The 22,898-nt window shown below is 39.8% G+C and overlaps 2 protein-coding genes across 17 annotated transcripts in view; both read left to right on the forward strand.

Annotated features, from left to right (window-relative positions):
- lrrc7 (leucine rich repeat containing 7) overlaps positions 1 to 10,088 on the forward strand; it is a 119,814-nt gene extending 109,726 nt beyond the window's left edge. For 6 of the 14 annotated variants that reach the window (XM_068707709.1, XM_068707708.1, XM_068707710.1 and 3 more), the window contains 4 exons: positions 490 to 582; positions 2,815 to 2,847; positions 4,950 to 5,024; positions 6,693 to 10,088. In XM_068707709.1, the coding sequence (XP_068563810.1) occupies positions 490 to 582; positions 2,815 to 2,847; positions 4,950 to 5,024; positions 6,693 to 6,803 (312 nt within the window). In that variant the 3' untranslated portion in view covers positions 6,804 to 10,088. Of the gene's footprint in view, positions 1 to 489; positions 583 to 2,814; positions 2,848 to 4,949; positions 5,025 to 6,435; positions 6,590 to 6,692 lie in introns of those variants that run through there. The other 8 variants (XM_068707719.1, XM_068707707.1, XM_068707720.1 and 5 more) reach the window with 6 other exon arrangements.
- Positions 10,089 to 13,311: 3,223 nt separating this feature from the next.
- Positions 13,312 to 22,898, forward strand: part of LOC137870442 (discs large homolog 1-like protein) — a 99,295-nt gene continuing 89,708 nt past the window's right edge. For 2 of the 3 annotated variants that reach the window (XM_068707723.1, XM_068707724.1), the window contains exons 1-4: positions 13,313 to 13,845; positions 15,032 to 15,202; positions 17,177 to 18,017; positions 18,976 to 19,072. In XM_068707723.1, the coding sequence (XP_068563824.1) occupies positions 13,827 to 13,845; positions 15,032 to 15,202; positions 17,177 to 18,017; positions 18,976 to 19,072 (1,128 nt within the window). In that variant the 5' untranslated portion in view covers positions 13,313 to 13,826. Of the gene's footprint in view, positions 13,846 to 15,031; positions 15,203 to 17,176; positions 18,018 to 18,975; positions 19,073 to 22,898 lie in introns of all 3 variants that reach the window. The other variant, XM_068707722.1, reaches the window with a different exon arrangement.

Here is a 22,898-nt window from a genome sequence, read left to right on the forward strand (position 1 = left end):
AGTGGGTTTTTAAGGGTCCACAACTGGGACATGTTAGTGTAATTTTTGCTGCCTGACTGCAACAGTTTGTGAGAATAAGCGGGTCTAGAAAAAGCCACGGAGGCGTAGTTCTAAATCCGATACTTCACAGATGGAGATCACTGTACCAGTTTAGGTAGGAACATAAAGTCATTCACACCACCCAGATCTGCTGATCTTCCTGCAGGGTTTTGTTTTTCACTTTCTAGTATGAGATGACTTTCATATGCCAAATAGAAAAACTCTGACAAGGATATTTGTGGCTCAATTGTGGCTGCCAGAGAAACTGAGGACCTCCAATATAGCTGCCAAAGCGTGTCACACACTGCACAAAAGCACCCTTCCATCGTTGTACATCTTGTCGACACACTCTATGCTTGTGTAGAAGTTGGTATGATCTTTGTATTTCACTGTCACTTGTCTTTCTTTCTTTTCTGTCTTTCTTTTTCTCCCCCTCCTATCTCTTTGTAGTTGTGTGTGAGAATAGAGAAGAACCCAGGTCTTGGTTTCAGTATCTCTGGTGGCATCAGCGGCCAGGGGAACCCCTTCAAACCATCCGACATGGTACGACCCGACCCGGCCTGCCAGCCAATCACAGCCTCCCCGGCTTTACCTCAGAGTTGCCATGGAAACTGCTGCTCCTTACCGCAGTGTTTGGTCTGTCCGTCTGTCTGTGAGGCAGCAGTTGACTTGATTAAACTTTGAGTCTCTTTGAGTCTGTGATCCTAAACTACAGACTTCTGAAAAAACAATTTTATGAAGTTTAAATGAAACTTCATGAATTTGAAGAGGAAAAGAAATCTAAATTGTTGATCAACTATATTACAACAAAACTCAAAATTCTTGTTACTATCACCAAACAGGATAGAAAACTTCAGTAAAACGATACCTGAGTTTGGTAATTAGGAATGATAGTACAAATAGCACTTTTGATACCTGATACACGCACTATGCATGCACATATTACTAGTTTGTTTGGTTCATGTTAACAGTGTGCTCATCACTATTAGATGTCTTAGAAAATTGTGGATCTTGAAAGTTGTGGCAACAAACTTGAATATTTCGGTATCTAGAAATAGATTTGAGCCCACATGTACACATGGTGTCTTATTATAAGAAATGCCAAACTCTTTTATCATTTCGACTTCAGGGTTTGACTGGTTCTGTCAGTGTGTGCCTGTGCTGAGAGCCTGTTGGGGTTGCAGATCCCCCAGGCCTGCTGCACATGGCTGTCTGGCCTAGAAACATGCTGCTATAGTCAGTCTGAAGAAGCGAGGCTGCTCACAGAGCTCTGACAGCTATTTTAGGAAGGCTGCTTTAGTTCTGGGACACCGTGGGTGATGTTCAACACTTTGATCTCAGAATGGAAAGCATGGCAGATTTTACTGACTGCTATTCAGGTGTTGAGGAACTGATGCGACAGATAGTCTATAAATAGAAAGCCTACAATAAGAGTGCTTTAAAACAGTCGGCTTCTGTGCAGCCTATGTGACAAATGGTGAATTAATTTAAGTCGGGGGCGGGGGTTGATGATATAGAAAACTGTCACTTCATCATTTAACTTAAGTTTTGAGTAGACAAGTAGTGACTCAGATGCTGACACGTACGGTTATTTAATCATTCCCATGTCTACTTGTATCCATAAAGCTTCACCAGCTGCGCTCTGTCCATTATTAATAATGGACAGAGCTCTCAAGTGATTCTCCGACATATTTTGTCAAGTAATTATACTATACACAGTATATTTATACAGGAGCAAGGTACACTGTAGGTCTAGATTAAGACATAAATTATCCATCCATTTCAATACGGATTCATGGATATTGAAGAATACTTTGCAATATTTCACATTAGAGTAAAATGTTTACCTTTACCATCATAACGTGACAGCGAATGTCAGTCACCTGCTGACCACCCGGGTATCTGCAGTGATGTCAGTTAACAAATGGGAGTATGTAGTTCAAACATAAATGTTCTACTCTGAAATGTGCATTTAAATGTCCTAAATGTGCTGTGATATGAACTGTGGAAGATATTTGCCCTCTGTTAAAGCTACTTAATCACCTTATTCTTACTCGGGCCCTCTTGTTACGTCCATCCACACTCGTGAGGATTCTTGTAGAAGCAGTGGAACGTTGCTTTCATGTTCTTTTCAATGGTTGTCAACCCAGGGCCGATTTTTCAGCAGCTTTAGCTCAAACAAATGCAGAATCTTTTGATTTGGGTTTTATCATCTTTTTTGACCTACTTCTGAAAACTGTTTTGGTTTGTCTGCATATATATTTGTGACTATTTTAGTCTAACAGTTGACATTATTCGGTTTACATTTTCTTTGAATGTAATTTAAGGGCAGACTTAAGGCTAAATTCAGCCAGAGTTTAAATAGTTTAAAGGACTGTGAATCAAAACAGCATGACTGATAAATTATACATCTGTGGTTTTTATCCCTGGAGCCGACTACAGCCACAGCTGTGCAAACAGGACTGTGGCGCCCCCTTGTGGTTAGCTTGTTGTTTGCACCCATTATCTTATTTGGGCTAGAAGAACACACTTGTAGTCCAGATAAATCAGTGGTCTTTATATTTAGAAATTACAAAAATACAATTTGAACAGTATCATCTTCAAATTGGCTTTAATTTGTCGGTATGAATTGTAAATCCTGTTATTTCCATTCAAATTCAACAAAAGATGTTTCTCCTTTTTGTTTTCTTTTTTTCTGTATGTTAACCTTTTAATGGCGAACATCTTTGTCATAGTTTTGCCTGTAACTTCTCTGTCCTCTATCTTTTATAATAGATGAACACATCATCAATATTTCACCAAGAAAAGGTGCAGATTTACAAACTTGATTTATAAACTTGACAGACTAGTTTAGTTTTGTATACTTTGTAAATGTATATAACAATATTCTTATATATATATATATATATATATATATATATTTGTTATATATATATATATATATATATATTTATATATATTTGTTATATATATAACATTTAAATATAACATTTAAATAGTTTTTTTTACTGTAAAAAAATAATTATTTAACAATAATTATCATATCAAGATTGATCCAAAATGATTTGGAAAACCTATTATTCAAATTCAAACAAAAGATTTCTCTCCTTGTTTTCTTTTCTTTCACTTGGAAGAACAAATTCTTTGTGTTTTGTTTTTCAAAAAATGTATAATTTACAAAACACAATTCTCAAAACAGTTCCCTTATCACATTGTATCTGACAAGTTGTTTAAAAGTTTAGATCTCTCACTGATTTATTAACGTTTTCAAGTTCTTAAAACCTGCCACAGATCATTACCAGGTTTCTGAAAAAGAAGAAATGACAATGATCTTCTAAGTTTGACTTAAAAGACAAGCTGTGGCTCTCTAAGCCATGGTTCAGTTTCCCCTCTGGCAAATTAAGATTCAGCAAGTGGAGACGGTGACTTAGTTCCCGTATTGACAGGAGTGGGATCCTGGGCTTTGATGTATTATCAGGCTCGGTTTTAAGATCAGAAGACAGAGCAGAACATGGATTTTTTGTCAGATCTCGGTCGTTAACGTTTGAAAATCCAATTTTCTGTTCCTGATGTGGCTAAATATGCTGTCTTTGCACACTGAGCTACTGTCGATGTCATACTTATTAACTCATCTTTTAAAGATAATGTATATATGTTATCACTGAGCTGCAAAAACCTCATTCCCAATACTGTCCTGAAATATTTATAGAGTTTTTCAAAATTTCTGAAAATTTCTGAAATTTTGATGGAAGGTTTTTGCAGGTCACTGCAGCTCTGTGTGCAATGGCTTTTTAGTGTGTTTAAACTGTTTAATTATTGTGACTAACACCACACAATGTTCAGCTGCTAACAAACATATTAGTGATGTACAGTGAGCTCCATATTCCGCTTTCTCAGTACCTGAGTAGTAAAGTACTAAAATTAACTGACCTGATCCAAATAACAATCCATGTTTGAAGTATGTCAGCAAGTTAGCAAACATTGCATATATGCACCACTTTGCATACAAACTAAACCATGTCATAGCCACATAATCAAAATTATTTGATTGTATACATATATGAGGCTCACTGTATACATGCCAGTGCTACCTTAACTGGTAACTAAACTAATGCTTCTAACATACACACCTCTCTAACATGCAATATATGTGTTTGTTCTTGCATTCACCCATAGACCGTGGTATGGAGGTGCCTCTGCACTGTCACTACTGCATTGTATTGTTAACTTTATTTGTCACTGTTCAACACGTGCACAACCTGTTGAACCGCGTTGAGTCGATACAACTGCATTGTCCCACACTTTCTGTGTTCAAAAACATCTTTCAGCTCTCTGTGAAAAGATGTTGGTGTTTTTAAAATCTCTGCCTTGGGTTATTGAAGGAAAATATGGGGGATGAATTATCTTCTGCCCTTCCCGGTACCTACTTCTTCCCCCCAGTACCCATCCCACACCTATTCTTCTTGCCCTATTCTTTATACAGTATATTTACCATATATATATATATATATATATATATATATATATATATATATATATATATTTCTCTCTCCTCTAACCTCACATCTATGCAAAGTCCTTATCTGTATAAATAGCCGATAAACCATTTTGACATGTGTAATCTATGTCTTTTTGGGAGGAATGTTTCACTCAGCATCTGTAAATTTTAAGATCGATGCCGAAAGTAAGTAAACCCCAGTACTCTAAACTTCAACTGTAATTCATCATGAATTGCATGCCTCTCTAAATTTAGAACAAAGAGAATGCATTGGTGAACTGCCTGTATATCTTTGGCAGTAATGTGATTTTTCTTTTTGGGGGGTGGATATTGAAATGAGAATGAGAAAGGCAAAGATTCTAAACCATCGTGTCCCTGTGTCGTCCTAACGGTGTATCATTTTGACTTATAGGGTATCTTTGTTACTAGGGTACAGCATGACGGGCCCGCCGCTTCCGCCCTGCAGCCCGGAGACAAGATACTGCAGGTAACATCCTCTCACACGTCATCAGCTGGGCCAGAAACAGTCGCATCCTGCCCGCTCTCCCTCCCTAAGCCTTCCCTTGTTTTAGAAACACAGAGGCAGAGCATTCAGTAGGAAGATGTGTACTCTTTACCTGCTCACAGTTAGCTGGACATTTTCTCACACAAGCTGAATTCAGCAGAGACGCACCAACACTGATTTGCTACAGTGATTGAGCCAGTGATCACAAAATTTATCTCACATTATCTCACGATTTAGATTGTTGCAGACTTTTCCCACCTGTATATTCTGCCTCTGTGTGTACCTGTTGATCCTGAAATCAGGCATGACCCCCCAAATCCTCTTTCTCTTCCATCATTAGCCAAAGAAAGCCCGAAAGCCAAAGATCACAGGAGGATTTAAGTAGCCTAAAACAATGTCGTTTATACTATTATTATGACTCATACTATTAGACTGAGGAAATGATTTGAAGGCCATTTTGTAGGAAATCCAGGCTGACTATCTTTAAGCTTCGTAATCAGTTGTAACAACTGTGGGACTACAGTGTTGATTATAACTACCACTTATTGCAGCAGAGTCTGGATTTCTGGCACAGGTTTATTGTGAGACCAAAGAGTTTCTGCTTGTACCTGTCATTTGCGTCATCATGAAACGCATTACGAAGAACATTTAAGTATAACAAGCATGAAAGGAAAAAAGTACAAAAGTTAAACCACCAGTCGTTGACATACACAGACGTATCAGTAAACGGGGCATTCACACATGGATTTTTATTAACCTGATGACAAACCAATAAAGACGTTCTTTATACTACAAGTATTAGTTGCCACTTAGATATTTCCAGGTCAAGTAACTCTCATTCTAATACAATAACTTTGGATAAGATTTGGGCCTAAAAACAGGGAACTGCATTGCAGTGTGCAATAAGAATTAAGAATTACATGTTATTTTTGAGATGAGTAGATTGTTTCTCTGTAATATAATGAAAGAAACATGGGTACACTACAAGTAGACCTTCATTTTATTTGCTGAAATTGCATTTCATTGCAGTATCCTTTCATTGCAGTATACTTTCCCAGGGGCAACAAAAAGCGATCAATTTTCACCTCCCATGTAGATCAGTCAAATTGAATCAATAAACACTACACAGAAATTATTCATAATCATTGACTTTATTTATATTTACTGAAGCTATTATTTCAAAGTATAGTGCTAGAGCTAAGTCCAAAAGGAAGCATGAGGATTGTACTGCGAGATGCCAGCTCTTTACCATGACAGATTGACTTCGCCCTCTTCCTTTCATGTTTTACTCCCCCCTCTCCTCCCCCTTCATCTTCTCTCCACAGATGTACAGTTTAGCTGGATGAACTCATCTAAAAGCCCTTTTTTGTCTTTACCCCTTCTCTCTCTACAGCATGACTGTGTAGCTCCTCCTCTTCTCTCTCTTTTCCCCAACAGTGATGTGTTACTGAGATAATGATGGCAGTGACCCTCCATCCTTCCACACACACACACACACACACACACACACACACACACACACACACACACACACACACACACACACACACACACAGACATATGTATGGAAATACTGCAGCACACATACCTCTATACATACATGCACACACACACACATGCTGTTGACTGTGCTGCGTGTTTGCCTTGCAGGCTAACGGACATAGTTTTTTACACATGGAGCACGAGACAGCCGTCTCTCTGCTGAAGAGTTTCCAGCGGACGGTGGATATGTTGGTTCTGAGAGACAGCAGCACTTGCTAAAAAATAGTTTTATAACAAACAAACAAACAAAAAACACAACAACGCTTCTCTACTCTGCTCATCGCCATCCCATGCCACCCCACCTGCCCTCCGCTGGAGGCTTGTGGAACTGAAATATGAGCCGCCTTTTTTACCTTTTTAGGGGAACAAGCAGACATTTATTTGCCTATTGCTGGACCAAAGGCAAATACTAGTGCCAAATGTACCATAGGAAACATATCGGCTCTTCTGTCTACCGGCGGTCAGGGACCTGATCGACGTCTGGACAGACAACAAGAGGACTCTTTGAGTTCCTACAGGGCTGCTGCAGTTTGGATTTTGTGGTTGTTAATTCGGCAGTCATCTGATCAGTTTGAATAGTTTGTTTTTTGTATTTCAGCTTTTCTCCACTGCCTTTTATTTTATTTTCCATGTTAGATATTTATTCATTTTTTTGGTGTAGCACATAATTCACTTTCCGTGTTCTTTATTTGCATTGTTCTCTTTTCTGTTGTCTTCTATTCTGTTCTCTTCTTTTGACTCGTATCTTCTGTTCTGTTCTTCTCTTTCTATCGCTGTCTTGTGTTTTTATTCTTTTCTGCTGTCTTCTGTTCTGCAGGTATGTTTGCCTCCAGTGTACAGAAATTAAAAACTTAAGACTTTCTGCCTTGTGTACATATATAGAGCTGCAGCTTTCTGGAGCTGCACTCTCCTTGGGGCCTGGACAGACGGCTCTAAAAGTTTATAATTAATAGGAATATTGTTGATAAACCACATTCTGAATTCTCTCTTACAAACATACAGGGATTATTTCTCCAAATGGACAATTTTCTAAAGTATACCACTGATTTTTTTTTTCCTGTAAAGAAAACACTGTTGATAGTTCATTACTGCTTCTTGTTTTATTTGCGTTTGTTTTTTTTTAAACTGTTGCTTGCACAGGTGTACTGATAAGAGCTAAAGCAATACTACTGAGGCTCGACCATTGAGATTTTCAGCAGAGTCCAATTTGTCCTACAGTGCCATCTATTGAGCAAATCACGCTAATGTTTACACACACTGCCATGCACATGAGCTAACAGGCAAACACACACACGTACACAGTAGACATATGTGCCCCCATACACAACACATATGCAATGATGCACTCTCTCCATAATGAAGCCCTGTCTATATTCTAGCCTGATTTTACAATTCAACTGCTACAATAAAACCAGTCGCACACACTCACACACTGTAACATTACTCATACTATCTGTGACATATTCTGAAGTTCTGTTTTCTAGTGTTGTTACGGCAATGTTACATCCCTTTTTCAGCTGTTTGAGTTGTATGATAAAGTCACAGCATGCTTTCATATTGTTGGTCACTCTCAGCCAGCCATTTTCTGTTGGCTTATAGAGTTCTCTACTTTGTAGAAGAATCATGCTGTATTATACCACTGAGTTTCAGTGAGACTGATGTTCCGTAGTTGGTGCCATATGGACCCTCTGCCCCTCCCTGGTTGTATTTACACACAGGCCCAAAACATCAGAGCTTTACCGCTTTGTGGCCCAGATCTGATCTGCACACAGTGAGAGCAGCGGCGTGGCTTGAGTGGGTAGGGAAACTGTTTTTTAACATTTGACCTGGCCTGCAAGCATCCGCTCTGCTGAAATGTCCTGACCTCTGGCTTCCCTGCAGAAAGCAAAAAGAAATGGGGAAATGTCCCGACAAGAATCAATAAAAATACTGTCCTTAGGGGTAAATCTGCAATCAAACAGATTGTCCCCTTTTAGACAGCCAGGGAAAGATCTGATCTGTGCCACAAACACTTTTGGCTGCACTTGAAATTTCAGTGTAACTTTTGTAACCTGAGGAGATCCTAGTTAACACTAGATGTACATGGAAATTTTGATTTGCCAACCTTTGGTTGGTGAATGTTCCCAATTAAATGTGGATATGGAGAGAAAATAATGTAGACTTAGATGTAGAAACAGATTGTATGAGAGGCTTCTGGAGCCATGTAAATGTAGTCTTATATAATCTGACCTCCATGGTCATGCTTCAGAAACTGAGTAGACTTGACAGAAGTGACCACGGAAAGAGAAAGAAGAGGTTCATTTTCTGTCTCTGTGTAAATGCAACACATGTCTTGAAGACATTTTATGACAGTGAGTTTTGTTTTGTTCTGTTTAACATCTGATGTTTCATCCAGAGCAAAACAACATCCTTCACTGTCCTTTTAAATGACATGAGAATGTCATCCTGTGCCCATTTTGTGTCAACCCTCTTAATAAAGCGTTAGAATTAAGTCAATTCAGAATAAGGGACATAAAATGGTACAGTTTAGTCTTGTGGTTGAGAGACTTCATCTTAACCACTGGTACCCACCCAACCCTATTTAGAGTTTGAAATATCAAAGATATTGTGATGAGGACAGAGAAAAAAGTTTGATAATATAATTATTTTTTACTACATGTTTCAGGTAATTCTTTCTAAATATATTGATATAACTTAGCTTTGCTCAAAAAAATTGTGATATTTTATAATAATGACACTTATAACAAAGTTATGGATGAAAGTACGCACAGTATGACTTTGGAGACCTACACATGTACTATCCAAAACTGTATAAAATGTATTTCTACTGTAATTGTGAATTTGTGTTATACAAATATATATTATATATATATGTATATGACTATAAAAACAGTCATTTTCTATGTGTTTAAACTACATAAGAGTTGAACAATTGCTGAGGACGGTGTCACTGTACATAGCTGTGAATGAAATCAAATTTAAAATGACTGAATATTGATTGTGAATGTACTCATGCTTTCTGCAGTACCTACACCTACCCAACTTGAATGCTGCTTCTTCTGTTGTGTGACAAAAAGTACTTTGACCTCCGAAGAGAGAACCGCTGTCGAGTTATAAGTTGGACAAACTTTAGTGATGATTTAACAGAACTATTTATTTATTTATTTATTTGCACATGCAAGTTGAAATCCTTCCAGTTTTAAGTTTGAGTATTATTGCGGAGAAATGTAATTGCAGAAGTATATATAATATATATCATGTGTTTAGAATGCATTTTGCAGACGCTATCTGTAAATAATATTTAAGATACAGTTTTTACAAAAAATAATATATGTATAAAATTGAAAAAATGCTGTCCAGCGATTATACTTGAGCCATTTTGGGCTTTGGGACGTACCATTTTTTCAGTATATAAGAGGTGTTTTGAATAATGTACTAAAGTCTCTATTGTACAAATAATAAAAATGTCACTATTGGTAATCTGGGTTCCTCCTGGTACACTGAGCTCTGTCTATAGGGATATTTTCTTCTTTCTCCTCTGTGTGCATCTTTATTGCTGTAGAAGAAGAGAAAGGTGTAAGGAGCAAAGGGGGAATGGGGCAAAAGAAGAGGAAGGGGGTGGGGCAAATTAGGGAAAGGAAGACAGTTATGACAGAATAAAGTGTAGAAGAGGATGTAGGGAAGTATATTGGGGTAAGAAAATCTCTGCAAATAAAGACAAAATTAGCAAGGCAGGAGCCCAAATAAGGAAAGGAAATAAAGGAACGTAGGAAGAAAAAGATATTAATGAAAGAGAATGGGATAAAATGAAAGTAGAGTAAGCAGGTATGAATAGAGTGGATAAAGAAGGGGTGTATTGTAAAAAAAAAAAAAGGGATGTGATAAAGAAAGGAAAAAGGAGAGGTTGGTGACAATCGCCTCAGCAGGTCTGTAGGAGATTTCAGTTTCCTCTGCTTCTCTGTGGATTAAAGTCAGGAGAGGCTCTCGTTGTCTCAGCAGATGCTCCTTTGTCTGACTGTCCATTAGTCTAACAGCCACAGTGTTCTTTATCCCTCTCCAACCGTCCATCCCATCTATTTCTTGACACTTATCTGAGCTGTGGCTTACAGATGGACGGCTGAATTTGTCAACCTGCCTCACAAACAGAGTTTACTCATTAAGGTAGAAAACCCTTGTCAACGTTTGTATTTTTCAGCAGCTCAGAGAGAGTTTTTGATCATTTATAATTACATAAGAATGCTTTCTTTTGAACTGGGGCTTGTTCATGCATTCACAAAGTCCTAATAATTTCTGCATGGAAAGCTTTGTTGTTGATGAGAGATCCTTATTGCTCTCTACCAACTGGACTTCTCAGCCAGCCTTAATTTATTCACCCCGCTATTAGCTATTATGGCCAATTAAGGAAAGTATTATTATTTGTATTTCAACTCCATACATTTCATAGGCAAATATTTTTTTACTCCACTACAATTATACATTTACATGACAGATAGCAGTTTATAAAATATGATACATTGTTATAAAAGACTAACCAATGTATTAAGTAGTAAAAGTCTGCTCCACATCAAACAGTAACTTGTAAAACGTCCTTACACATTAAAATATAAACTTGTATTGTCACATATTGTATACAGCACAGCACACAGTGAAACCTTGTCTCTGAATTTAACCTATGATAATAAAAATAGACCTATAAAACTCACACATGCATTTTTTCTGCAGAACAAGTCTTTTGACTTTATGTACATTTTGCTGATGCGACTTCTGTACTTACATGCAGGACTTGTAATGGCATATTACACTGCAGTATAGTAACTCAAGTAAAGGATTTGAGTACTTCTACCACTGACGCTTTTATTGTGATATACTGTGTTATAAGATGCGTGACTGGATAATAAGGCATCATTGGCTTATAAACTCTCTGCCCTGTGTCTGTTTTGTACCATTCCCCACTATTCTCCTGGCATCAGTGCCTTCTATAGAACAACTCTGCTTACTGTGCTACAGTCCGACAATTAACAATAGAGGATAATACCACACACTCACACACACATCGAAAAAAAGATACTTTGTGTGCTGACTGACCAACCCACTGACACAATCATGCATACATTTCCCCCCTACGCTGCCTCATAATTTATGCTGGCATCAGTGTGTGTTAGTGTAAGAGATACAGAGCAAGAGATTTTTTATGCACCCACCAAAGCTGTCAATAAGCTCTTGACCTGATCAATAACAATACCAGAGACCGAGTCCATGACCTGCATTCAGCTGCTGCCTGTGTGTGTGTGTGTGTGTGTGGGTGTGTGTGGTGAGCATGTGTTTGCTGATGAAATGTCCCTACAGTCTCTCTACTGTCTACAGACATACATATGGAATATTGTGTTCAACATGCGGGACTAATGTGTGTCATGCAGGAACTTTGCATTTCTGATTTCGCTGTTCTCTGACAACTGTTGGCATCACCGCTGTCAAGGGTATGATTGCTGACATTGTGACAGAGATAAACTAATGTATCATAAAATATCAAACAGACTGGTGTCATTGAGATGACTATATAAAAGGTACACTCCCACAATTAAGGAATCAACTTACTTGCTTTCCATTCCAGAGTTTGACGAGAGGATGAATACCAACTTCCTCTCTGTTAAGAGATACTGTAGGTCTGGGGTGTATTAAGCCTTAGCTTAGCTTCAGGATGAAAGCAGGTGGGAACCAGTTAGTTTAGCTCCAAGAAAAGTGGAACTGCCTGGCTTCTAACAAGGCCTGCAAAGGTACCTTATCATGTTGTATTTTGAACATTTTAACCTCTCTTAGCCTCCATTACAGTTAATTTAACTCACATTAGCTAAGCTTATTTATTATGAAATGCTATTTATTTTATCAAACTCTATCATGTTTGAGATAATTAAATTGCCCACTGTAACCAAAAGATATCGGCTAGATAAAGAACGTAACTTGCTGTTAACAGTTAGCTTGTGTGCTAACACAAGGCATCTAACTTTTGATTTTCTGCAGTGCAATATTGTTTAACCAAAAAGGTCCAAAGGACACACTAACCTTTGTTTTTTCTTCTCACTTTGTATGAAATATAATTAGCGACTACTCCTTTAAGAGACATTGTCTAAGGCTTTGGTAATTGACATGGGTCTAGGCTTGAACATGGAGACAAGCCTATAGTGAACACACCTTCAGTTTACTCAACACAATAAAACGGTTTACCATGACAATACCAACAGAGTTACACAGGGAAGACTTCTTCAATTGATTCACTATGAGACTACACCTTGTTTTTTAGATTGTGGTAGTATTTTAGTGTGTGGGCATGCATGTGGCCACCATAAATAGACCATACAGATGCAGATGCAACACAAAATACATGTTTCCTGTTATAGTCAACAAGTCAGTTCAACATTCAATTTAGTCAACACATGTATGGCAAACAGTAGCAGCTAAAAACAGTGGGATCATGGGAGGAGCCGTTGCGCATAACTTCCTCTGGGAGACTAATCAGAGTTTATAAATCTAGTTTTGAGTGGATTAAATGTGGGCTTGATCCAGCAGACCTTATGGCCCTGAAATAAACCGGGCTTTCATCCACTGCACACAATATAGCTGTTTAACATGACAATACCACGATCAGCTACTACAAGATACGAAGAACCAATCCTGGTGTTTTGAGGCGACTGCATGAATGTGGGTGTGTGTCCTTTAGGGACGCTGTGTGTGTGTGTGTGTGTGTGTGTGTGTGTGTGTGTGTGTGTGTGTGTGTGTGTGTGTGTGCGCGCGCGCGCGCGGGCGTGTGTGTGTGTGTGTGTGTCTGTGTGTTCATCCCGCCTAATAACCGGTCGGACAGCGTTTGGAGTCAAGTCACCTGAATGAAGAAATGGAGGACTAGTTTTACCAAAGCGACACAGAGAGGAAGAGTTGAAGTGAAAGAGAAGGAGAGAAAAAAACAAAAACAAGCTTCGGGTACTAAGTCTACGCTGCGACGACTGTCAGCGTTTGATATCAACGTTCCTTTTTTTCTCCGCTGCTGTGACGGTTTTCTTGGGACTACCAAACTCCTTTTAAAGTTTCTCTTTCGATGAAAAGACAGGTCAGCGTACACTGTCGCGGTGTCATTTTGGTGTCCCACTTTGGAGGCCGGCTGTCCCGGGACAGACGCACACATCTGTAGGAACCGATACTCTGTCACAGCGACACACAGACGCAAGCCCCAAGAGGACTGAGTGTGTCACCATGCCTGTGCGACAGAAAGGTAAATGCATTGTTTTTATTTGTGTTGCTATCTCTGTAGTAGGCCTATAGCTAAACCTCCACATATGATATTTGTTAATGAAACTATATCGACTACACTAGTTAAAACAACTCTAAAAGGCTGCGATGATACTGTAACGTTGGCTCATTGAAGTGCTTTTATTCGCCCGAAACTTCTCTAAAATACGCGCAATTTAACACTGACTTGTTCATTGGTGCACGCATGAAACGTACAGATCATTATTGAAGATATTTTACTAGTTATTCCGACATAGAGTTAAATTCGGCACACATGTATGCCGAATTTGGTGGACAACATGTTGTCCACAACATGTTGTCCACCAAGTAGTATTTTATTTTCATTTTCTATTTGCTATCTGTTAGTCGGGACATGCAAACGCCGAGAGTGTCTGACTGAGCAACTTATTAATATGCGAAACATGTTCTGCTTGATATGTGTGGTTATTGATACGCAAACAATCAATATTTTGAGTGCCGTGTGGCATTCAAAGAAAGCGACATGCCTTAGTTAGACGTTGAAGCTTCCGGTTTAATCAGCTGTTCAGAGTGCCATAGAGACTGGAATGTGGTCTGCACCTTTCTTTAACACCATAAACTCTATTACCCTCATGTCCTTCTGCATCAGACATACATTACGCCATAGTAGCCTAATAACTTTAATTGTTTAGCAGAATGCAGATACTAAAGGCTGAATTTTGAAGTGTTACCCTTATAATTAAGATGACTTAAAATATCATTAAAAATTCCAGTTTTCAGTTGTATTGTTATATTATACTGTAGTGATATTACCTCGAGAGCTGAGGGGATACATCCTCGTAAATTACTGATGTTTTATATACTTTTCATTTTTAATTGATGTCAAATTTGCAATTCATCGTGGATGTCAAAGAATGAAAATTGGCAGTAGTTGAGCCAGAGAGGGAAAAGAAAACATTCTTCTGGCACTTACTATGTGGAGCCAGGTGTTATCAATCGGTCTCCTATTAACTTAACCCTGAAGGAGACCCTGTGAGGCCTGAACCAGACACAGATTTTAACCATAGTAATCCTCAATTAAGTAGAGGCTTTTAATTAATGTACATTAATCTCCTTGCTCTACTTAAGAGTGCCTGGAGAATTGTATGTCTCCTTTTCTGTCATTATCTACCTGTGTATTTTGTATTTAGACGCTCAGCGAGCCCTGGAGCTTCTCCAGCAGTATCGGGCCAAACTTGACCAGAGACAACAGAATCAGAGCCGGACCAGACAGGACCACGTGGAGGAAGACTCCCAGCTGCAGCAGTCTCTGGACAGAGTCATCAATGTCTTCCAAAGTCAGCTCTTTAGCGCTCTGCTTGGTAAGGATAGCTGTTTGTTTGTTCACTGTTCCTCTACACTTCCATTTATACCTGGTGTTACAACATAAGCTGTTGATTTTGAAGGCATGGCGAGATTTATTTTTAGCTTTTTTCTTCTAACCAGCCTGTTGACTCTCCTTTCATTTTTTGATGCTTGGATTTGACATCTGTATGTGTTTCTGCCCGAGGCTACATTTTACAGTACATACCAGAGATGTAGGTATTTAAATCAGGGTAGTTTAATTTTGGATTACGTTTTCTCAAAACCATGGCAAAGAAACAAACTGTCTGTGTAGATGTTGGCTGCTTTTTGTGATTTGGGTGAACTGGCCCTTTAGCTTGGTTCTTGTGCTGGTCTCCACAACAACACTACCATGTGTTTGGGATTGTGTATGAAGATGCAAAGACAGGTGCACTTGTACAAATGAAGATTAGAAGGTTTGGCTATGAGACAGTAGGCCAGCAGACAGAGTGCTGGACTTATTGTAAGAGGAAATGAGCGCATTAGTAGCATAGCATTAGTTTTTGGAGTGTCTACAAGATCTTGTGCTATCACATGTTCACCAGAAAACAGAGATCAGAACACAAACATGTAGGCGTGATGTAGCCTGTCACAGAAAACACAGGGCCCTTTGTAGAAAGCCTGCATACATTTAGAGAATGTGTAGCAACTTTAAATTCCTCCCAAGAGTTAACAGTCTGTGTGTAACTGGTTTGTTCTGCTTGTTGCAAAGGAAAACACTCGGGTATAACAAACTGGTTCTAAATCCCTGATCTCACCTGCTTTGCGCCTCGCCCACACCTTTTAGTTCTTACAGTAACACTCCTTTCTCTGTTTTGTGTGTGTGCTCTTCACTAAACTTGACTTCCTGTTTGTGACTTTCACCTTTGATCAAGCTGTTGCTGGTGTTAAAGTTGAATCTTGACTTCATATATCATGTGAAGTCAAGTTCAAAATGGAGGTGATTTTATGTTACTGTACTTTGTAATTTCCATTCTTGATGCCTCTTTTTTTGGTTATTTATTAATGAATTGTACTGCTAAATTCCCTTCACCCTCTTCTCCTTTTCTCTTTACACATCCTCCTCCAACTGTCTGTATATTCCCTGTCCTCTTCCCACATACTGTACATCTGTTTTTCTCTTCCTCTTCATCATCTCTTTAATGACCACCAAACGTATCTGAGCTCGCAACCAGGTGTATGCTTTGGTGTAGTCAGTGTATGCGGAGAGGGAGAAGTGGAGCCTCTAATCATAACAGTTGCTGATGTGCCTACTTCTAAAACGGGAAATGACAGTAGAATGAACTATTCCTCTTTTAATTCTTCAGGAGCTACTGTTGTACATAACAATGGTGGCACTAGTATCCTGCCACTAGAGGTCAGCAGTGTATTAGCTGATACCTATATTTGTGATCAGCTTCAATTAGCTTGTGTCTGAATAGAATGTATAAAATACAATAGTGATATTAGGAGACATGGATGATTATTTTTATTATAGATAAATCTGTTTGATCAGTTTTTCAGTCTATACAATTTAAAAAAAAGAATGTCACAGCTTCCCAAAGTGACATTTTCTTGTTTTGTTCAATGAAGTGTCCACAACATTCTCAGTTTACAATGATATATAAATCCTGAGTTTGGAGAAGCTTAAACTAGAAAGTGTTTTTAGTTTTGCAGTGATAAATGTCCGGAGTGATTAACTGATCATCAATTTAATTGGAGCTTAACTTTTGTCTAATCAACTCATCGTTTCGACCCTACTGCTCTGTATCCTCTGTATAGTTTGATGATAATTAGTCAGTTTATCATTCATTGTTTTTGTTTTGCAATAGGTTAGTCTTTCTTTCATTGATACAGTCTTTAATCAATTAATTCATTCATCTATCCCTTCAATTTGTCAGTACCTCATTTACTAACCTACTAAACCCTTCAGTCATTCATCACGGCTCTAATCTCTGCTCTTCTCCTCCCAGACATCCAGGAGTACTACGAGTTGACCATCCTCGCAGACAGCAAGTGTTCTGTGGACCAGACAGGCGGTCCATGGGACCTCACTGCCTCTAGCAACCAGCTAACGGAGCTCCCAGCCCAGCCACAGCCCTCCTCTGGACCCCTGAACCCCCAGGCTTCTAGAGGATCATCCCAGCCAAAACCCCTGTCCCCAAAACCCAAGTCAATCAAGTCCCACGCTGCTCCACTCCCATCCGAGAGACCCACGTCGAAGCCATCTTCCCCTACAACACAGTCCGTTACACCTCAGTCAGAGCCAGGCAAGGTCAAGTATCGTGCTCCTCTCCCTCCTGACCAACCTGGAGCCTCCAAATCGTTGGCTTCAGAGACTACTGTGCCTTCCTCTGTCTCTAATGCCAGATCCCCTGGAGTCATGGTGAATGACGTAGGAACCCCCACCAGCTCCATAAAAACACCTCCTGGAGCATCACTGAATGGAACAAAGCCACACCTTACTGCCACCAACTCTAATGCTTCTTCAGAAAGCTCCATCAGCTCAGCCAATCCACAAAGTGACTCTGTCTCTCCAGACCTCAACCTGGTGAGCGTCTCAGCCCTCGTCTCCAGCACCATCCAAAGCTTTGTGTTTCCAACCACTCCAGACAATCGTACCCCCACCAGCACCACTCCTAGCACCAGCCCAGGTCTCAACAGAGTCACAGACGCTTATATAGTCTCTACAGCTCTTGCGACCAGCAAGGACCCAGGCACAGGCAAAGTCACTCACAGCAAGAGTCCAAAGAGCCCCAACCAGGGAAAATTCACCTTCAGCAGCCGCAGCCACACAGGTCCTCCTCATCTGAGGTATGTTCAACATCCATATGCTTGAATTTTTATTAGGGTATATTAGCAACACTTTGCAACTGGTAACTGATATTTTAACACACTCAATGGATTAATTATCCCTGCGAAATTCAGTGTGAAAGTAGCATTTATCGCCAAAGACGTGGATAAAAAGAAAATACTTTGTAAGTAAGTATGACTTTGGTCACAATTTGACACCGTCACAATACCAATTATTTCTACTTTGAATAGAGACAGATGTAGAAGAATAAACTGTATGCCACAAACTATGATTTCTCATTGATGAAGTTCAAGATTTACACAATCTCTGGTTGTTAACACAGCAAAACTAACAAAACTGAATAGAGGTTAATTCACACCTGTTTGAATTCCACTGATAGAAATGAATACAATTTGCATTTAGTTAATTACAAATAGCTCAAAATATTATTTATTCATCCCTCAAAATATTTTTTAATTGAAAACTCACAAAATTATGCCAGCTGTTAAACGTCAAGCTTTTTATAATGAAAATGCATGTATGTTGCATAGGCTAAATCAGTGGTTCTCAACTAGTCTGGCTGCGGGACCCACCATCACCCCTTAATGACAAGCCACGACCCAAATTAGCATATGAAAACAAACTTTGTGGGTGCTCTTCTATACTGTGAAATGGCGGGTGTGTGTTAGCATTACAAGGCATTAACGCCAAATACTGTTAAGGAGTGTGAATAACTCCGCTGCATAATAAATCCCCTTCAAAATAAAAGCACAAGTTTTGTTTTTTTTCCAGGCATAGGCCCGGGACCCACTGAAAACGGTCAAGTGGGTCGCAGACCCAACAGTTGAGAATCACTGGGTTAAATAACAGATATAATGCAACACTGCAGTTTGTTTGCTATTGGGAATTCAGGTGTAATAGTACAGAATAATAACTGACAGTTCACAGACTCCCTCTTTACTTAATCTCTGTTCCTAGTCCAACCAGGCCTGGGCCAGTAAAAGTCACCTCCACTAGCCCTAGCCATGGTCCAGCCAGCCCCAGGACACCTACCAGCCCATTGACCCCCAACAAGGTAAGACAGCTCTGATTGTGTTGTGCCAACAGGAAAGCTCGCCACAGTTGATAGCAGTGTATGATATGCATTACCTTCAATCCGAAGTTGATGGGTGATCCAGTTGTTGGGTGGCAACGTTGAGATGACACGAGGGCGGCACGATTCTAGAAAAGGAGTGAGGTTATGTATCTCTCCTGAGTCTTTAATGAACCATTTTTAAATGCAAATATAGCATCCATTTTCTCCTTGTGCCTCGGAGAGCTTGTCATGTTTGGTGATGTACTGTATAATTCTCCCATTAGACGTTTGAATAGTCAAGTGGCAGAGATGTACTAGTTGTTTGTATTGTCCTAATATCCTTGTCATGTTCTGATTTGTCATATTTTGGTTTTATATTGCTGAGATTATCGTCAGTTAGTAAGTACATTTGTTGTGCTACCCTGTGGTGTTGCATTGTCGGTTAAACATTGCTTGGTAGGTACATGCTGTCATGAGTGTCCTTTTGTCAGAATTAGGGTTGGATAAATCTATACACGGCTCCTCTTGAACCAGTTTATGGAAAGGCTGCTGGTGGCTGCAGAGAGCAGAATTAGATGGACAGATCGTTTATGCAGGCTGGCTGTTTTGGAAATTGGCTTACAATTGCATTACATAATATGACAAGGGAAATCAATTCAGTTCAGTAACGTTATATTCTCCAGTGGAGTCAGCAGAATGAGATCAGAGATGGGCTCATATGACTGGATTTTGTCTTGGGGATGTCGCTGAAATGGTTTCTTTGTGGTTTGGGCTGTCTGAACACATGCTTACACTGCTGGTGATTGTCCACATCTCACAACCTGTGCTGATATTGACTTACTTTGCTTTATACTAAAGCTTTCAATACAGTGATGTACAGTATGTGCTGTGAAATACTGCTTTCATTGTGTTGTTTTTATTGGGATTGTGGTAACTCCAGGTACATTCATGTGCTGCTCAGCCGTTCCTAATTTATACAATAATAAATTAGAAACTGAGGTTAAATTTTGTTTTTGTGTCAATAGTCTCACACAAAAGGGACTTTTTTTTCTTATCACCCATTATTGAACTGTTTTTAATAAATTAGATTACTTGTATTGAAAGGCTGTATAAGTTAATTGAGTCCCAATAATAATAATAATAATAATAATGTTAATTTAGCACAAATTAAGCAGCGCAGACAGACTGTCAGCTCTCGGTTGGCATCATGAGTCCAGGGCCAGAGGGTGGAACTGGATAGAAGTAGAGTAGGACAGGAACAGAAACAACACACAAAAATTGTGTGTGTGTGTGTGTTTGTTTCATGCAAGACATTTGCATATGAGACATTTTCCACTCAACTTTCTCTCTCTGCTCTGCTGGTCTTCTATAGTACAGTAAATACAGTAAATTGTTTCAAATTCAACATCGGTTGTAGTGATGTTGTGTATCTAGAGAAGACCCGGTATCCTGAGTGAGTGAAATTAAATCCCTTATTCGTGTGTGAAGCTTCAGGGTGCATGTGGAACTTGAACCCAAAGTTGAAAGTAGAGCATCCATTGCTATAGCGCTGTTACTGTTCACTCAGTCTAACCACTCACTCCTGCCAGAGACTGACCTGATAAAACGGCAGAGAGTGTGTGTGTGTGTGTGTGTGTGTGTGTGTGTGTGTAGCATAAGTATTTGTGTGTGTGTGCTTATGTCTGTGCATACACGTCTGTCTGTGTGAGTGTTTGCCTGTTCATCCATGTGTATGCGTTTCTGCGTCTGTCTCTGCATGTTTGACGTTTTTTGTTTTTTTTGTGTGTGTTGAGTGTGTTCTGCGTATGTGGGGATATATATTCTGAGCCATGCACTCTTTGAGGGCAAATGTGTCTACCAGCTGCCATAAAGCGAAGACCGCAGCTGGAAAACAAGAGGGCGGGCAACGGAGGTGCACCGGGACAGCTGCCATGTTTCCGAAACGGCCTCTGTTTTAGCGGAGAAGTCCTGTCTGGCTGTTCCGATGGAAGGACAGGTGGAGAGGACATGAGAAAGGGAGGAGAGAGAGAGATGGATGAAAGAAGAGGGTGTGCAGGAGTGGACAGAGACGGACAGACGGCAGAAGGATGTCACCAAAAGCAACAAGCGGCTGAGTGGTGGAAGTTGTGGCTCGAAGATGTTTTGATGAAAGTTTGTCAGTCGGACTGGTGAGAATGGACTGCATCTGCATCCTCACTACCAAGGTGAGACACAGAAAGAGAGCAGACTGGAGTAGGGCAGAGGCGAATGGCAGGCAAGACGGAGGAAACATTGTGTGACAGCGTGGACGTACAACCTCAGATCAATTTTCTAAATTACTAAATTATCAAGGTTTTGTGTTCCTCATGATGGCATTCATTCATTAATTACAGTCAACACTGTTGAAATTGTGTGTGAATAATGTGGGAATCCATCACATGATTTTGTTTTGATTATGATTATCTACTGATTATCAATTGAAAGTGGGACGGAGACCTGCTGTACTTTCGGGGGAGGGGGATTTCACTGAAGCATTTCAGGATACAGAACTACAGGCTTGGCAAATGGTGGGAAGCTAAGTGTACCTGCTAACTATTAGACATATGAAAGTGGTGACAGGTTGCGTTATTGGACAGATGTTATTGGTGTGCTGTAGTTTGTGACTAAACAGGCTTTAGGTGATATCTTACAGGAACTGGATGTCCTTTACTGAAGCGAGTCTAATGGGAATGCCGAGCTGTTGCTCAGCCGCTGGTCTGACAACATGTGACACCCAGAGAGACGGGAAACTGGGTTGATGGGACACGCGCTTCAAGAGACTAGCTAGCTGACTGATTCGCTGGTTGACTGACTGGCTGACTGTTCTCAAGGCAGGAGAGAGCACTTGGTTGGCATGACCATAAGCATACATTATGCACATATGTGCATGCTCAGAAATGCATGGCCCATTTAAAAGCAGCAGGCCCAGTGTGAGCTGGGATAGACTCCAGCCCCCCTCATGACCCTGCACAGGATGAGAGAGTACAGACAATGCATGGATGGAGAATGTAACAGTTAGTGCTTTGAATGTTTGCATGACGTGTCTCGTCTGAAGACGGAAGTGTTCAGAACTGTCCCAAATGGCCACACTTGAAGACAAGGTGAAAAGAGGGGCGACATGCGATAATCGGTCAAATAAGAAAAATAGAGCATCGCTTTTTAGGACAGTCTCTCCTCAAAGGCATTCATTGTGTCGCACAACTGTAGTTTGTGCACATAAAAAATGACAGAAGTAGTTGTGTGAAAGACTGATAAGAAGCTTATTATCTAGACCTCACTACCCGATCCTTTCAAAAAACTTGGTTTGTTCTGAGATACCTGTGATTGTATTATACACAGTTACTGTAACAGAATTAAATTGAATGTGGTTACATCCTAGTTCAGGCTTAGTCTTGGGCCACTCTTAATCTCATTATGGACTCAGTCTTGATTGTGCTTATTCATGGACTCTACTTAAGGGTTCATACCCCATTGTCTGCTTGAAGGACACACACGTTGACCTCGTCTTGACCAGTTTTTGAGCTTGCTAATTCGCTGTTGGGAGCATGATGACCTTTCCTCCTGATGGCCTACACAGGGATTGTGAGGTTGACACTGAACAGTAAATCAAACTATCACTGCAAAGATGTCAATTATATCTGAAAACAATACAACTGTAAGCTCAATACAGAAAAGCTGCATGGTCTTCTAAGGGATGTGATGAATGATAGAAAGTGCCCGAGGACTGACACACACACACACACACACATACACACACACACACACACACACACACACACACACACACACACACACACACACACACACA

Source organism: Cebidichthys violaceus, unplaced genomic scaffold (genome assembly GCF_023349555.1).
Source record: "Cebidichthys violaceus isolate CVI_PGR_0920_01 unplaced genomic scaffold, fCebVio1.0.p SCAF_13, whole genome shotgun sequence".
NCBI lineage: Eukaryota > Metazoa > Chordata > Actinopteri > Perciformes > Stichaeidae > Cebidichthys > Cebidichthys violaceus.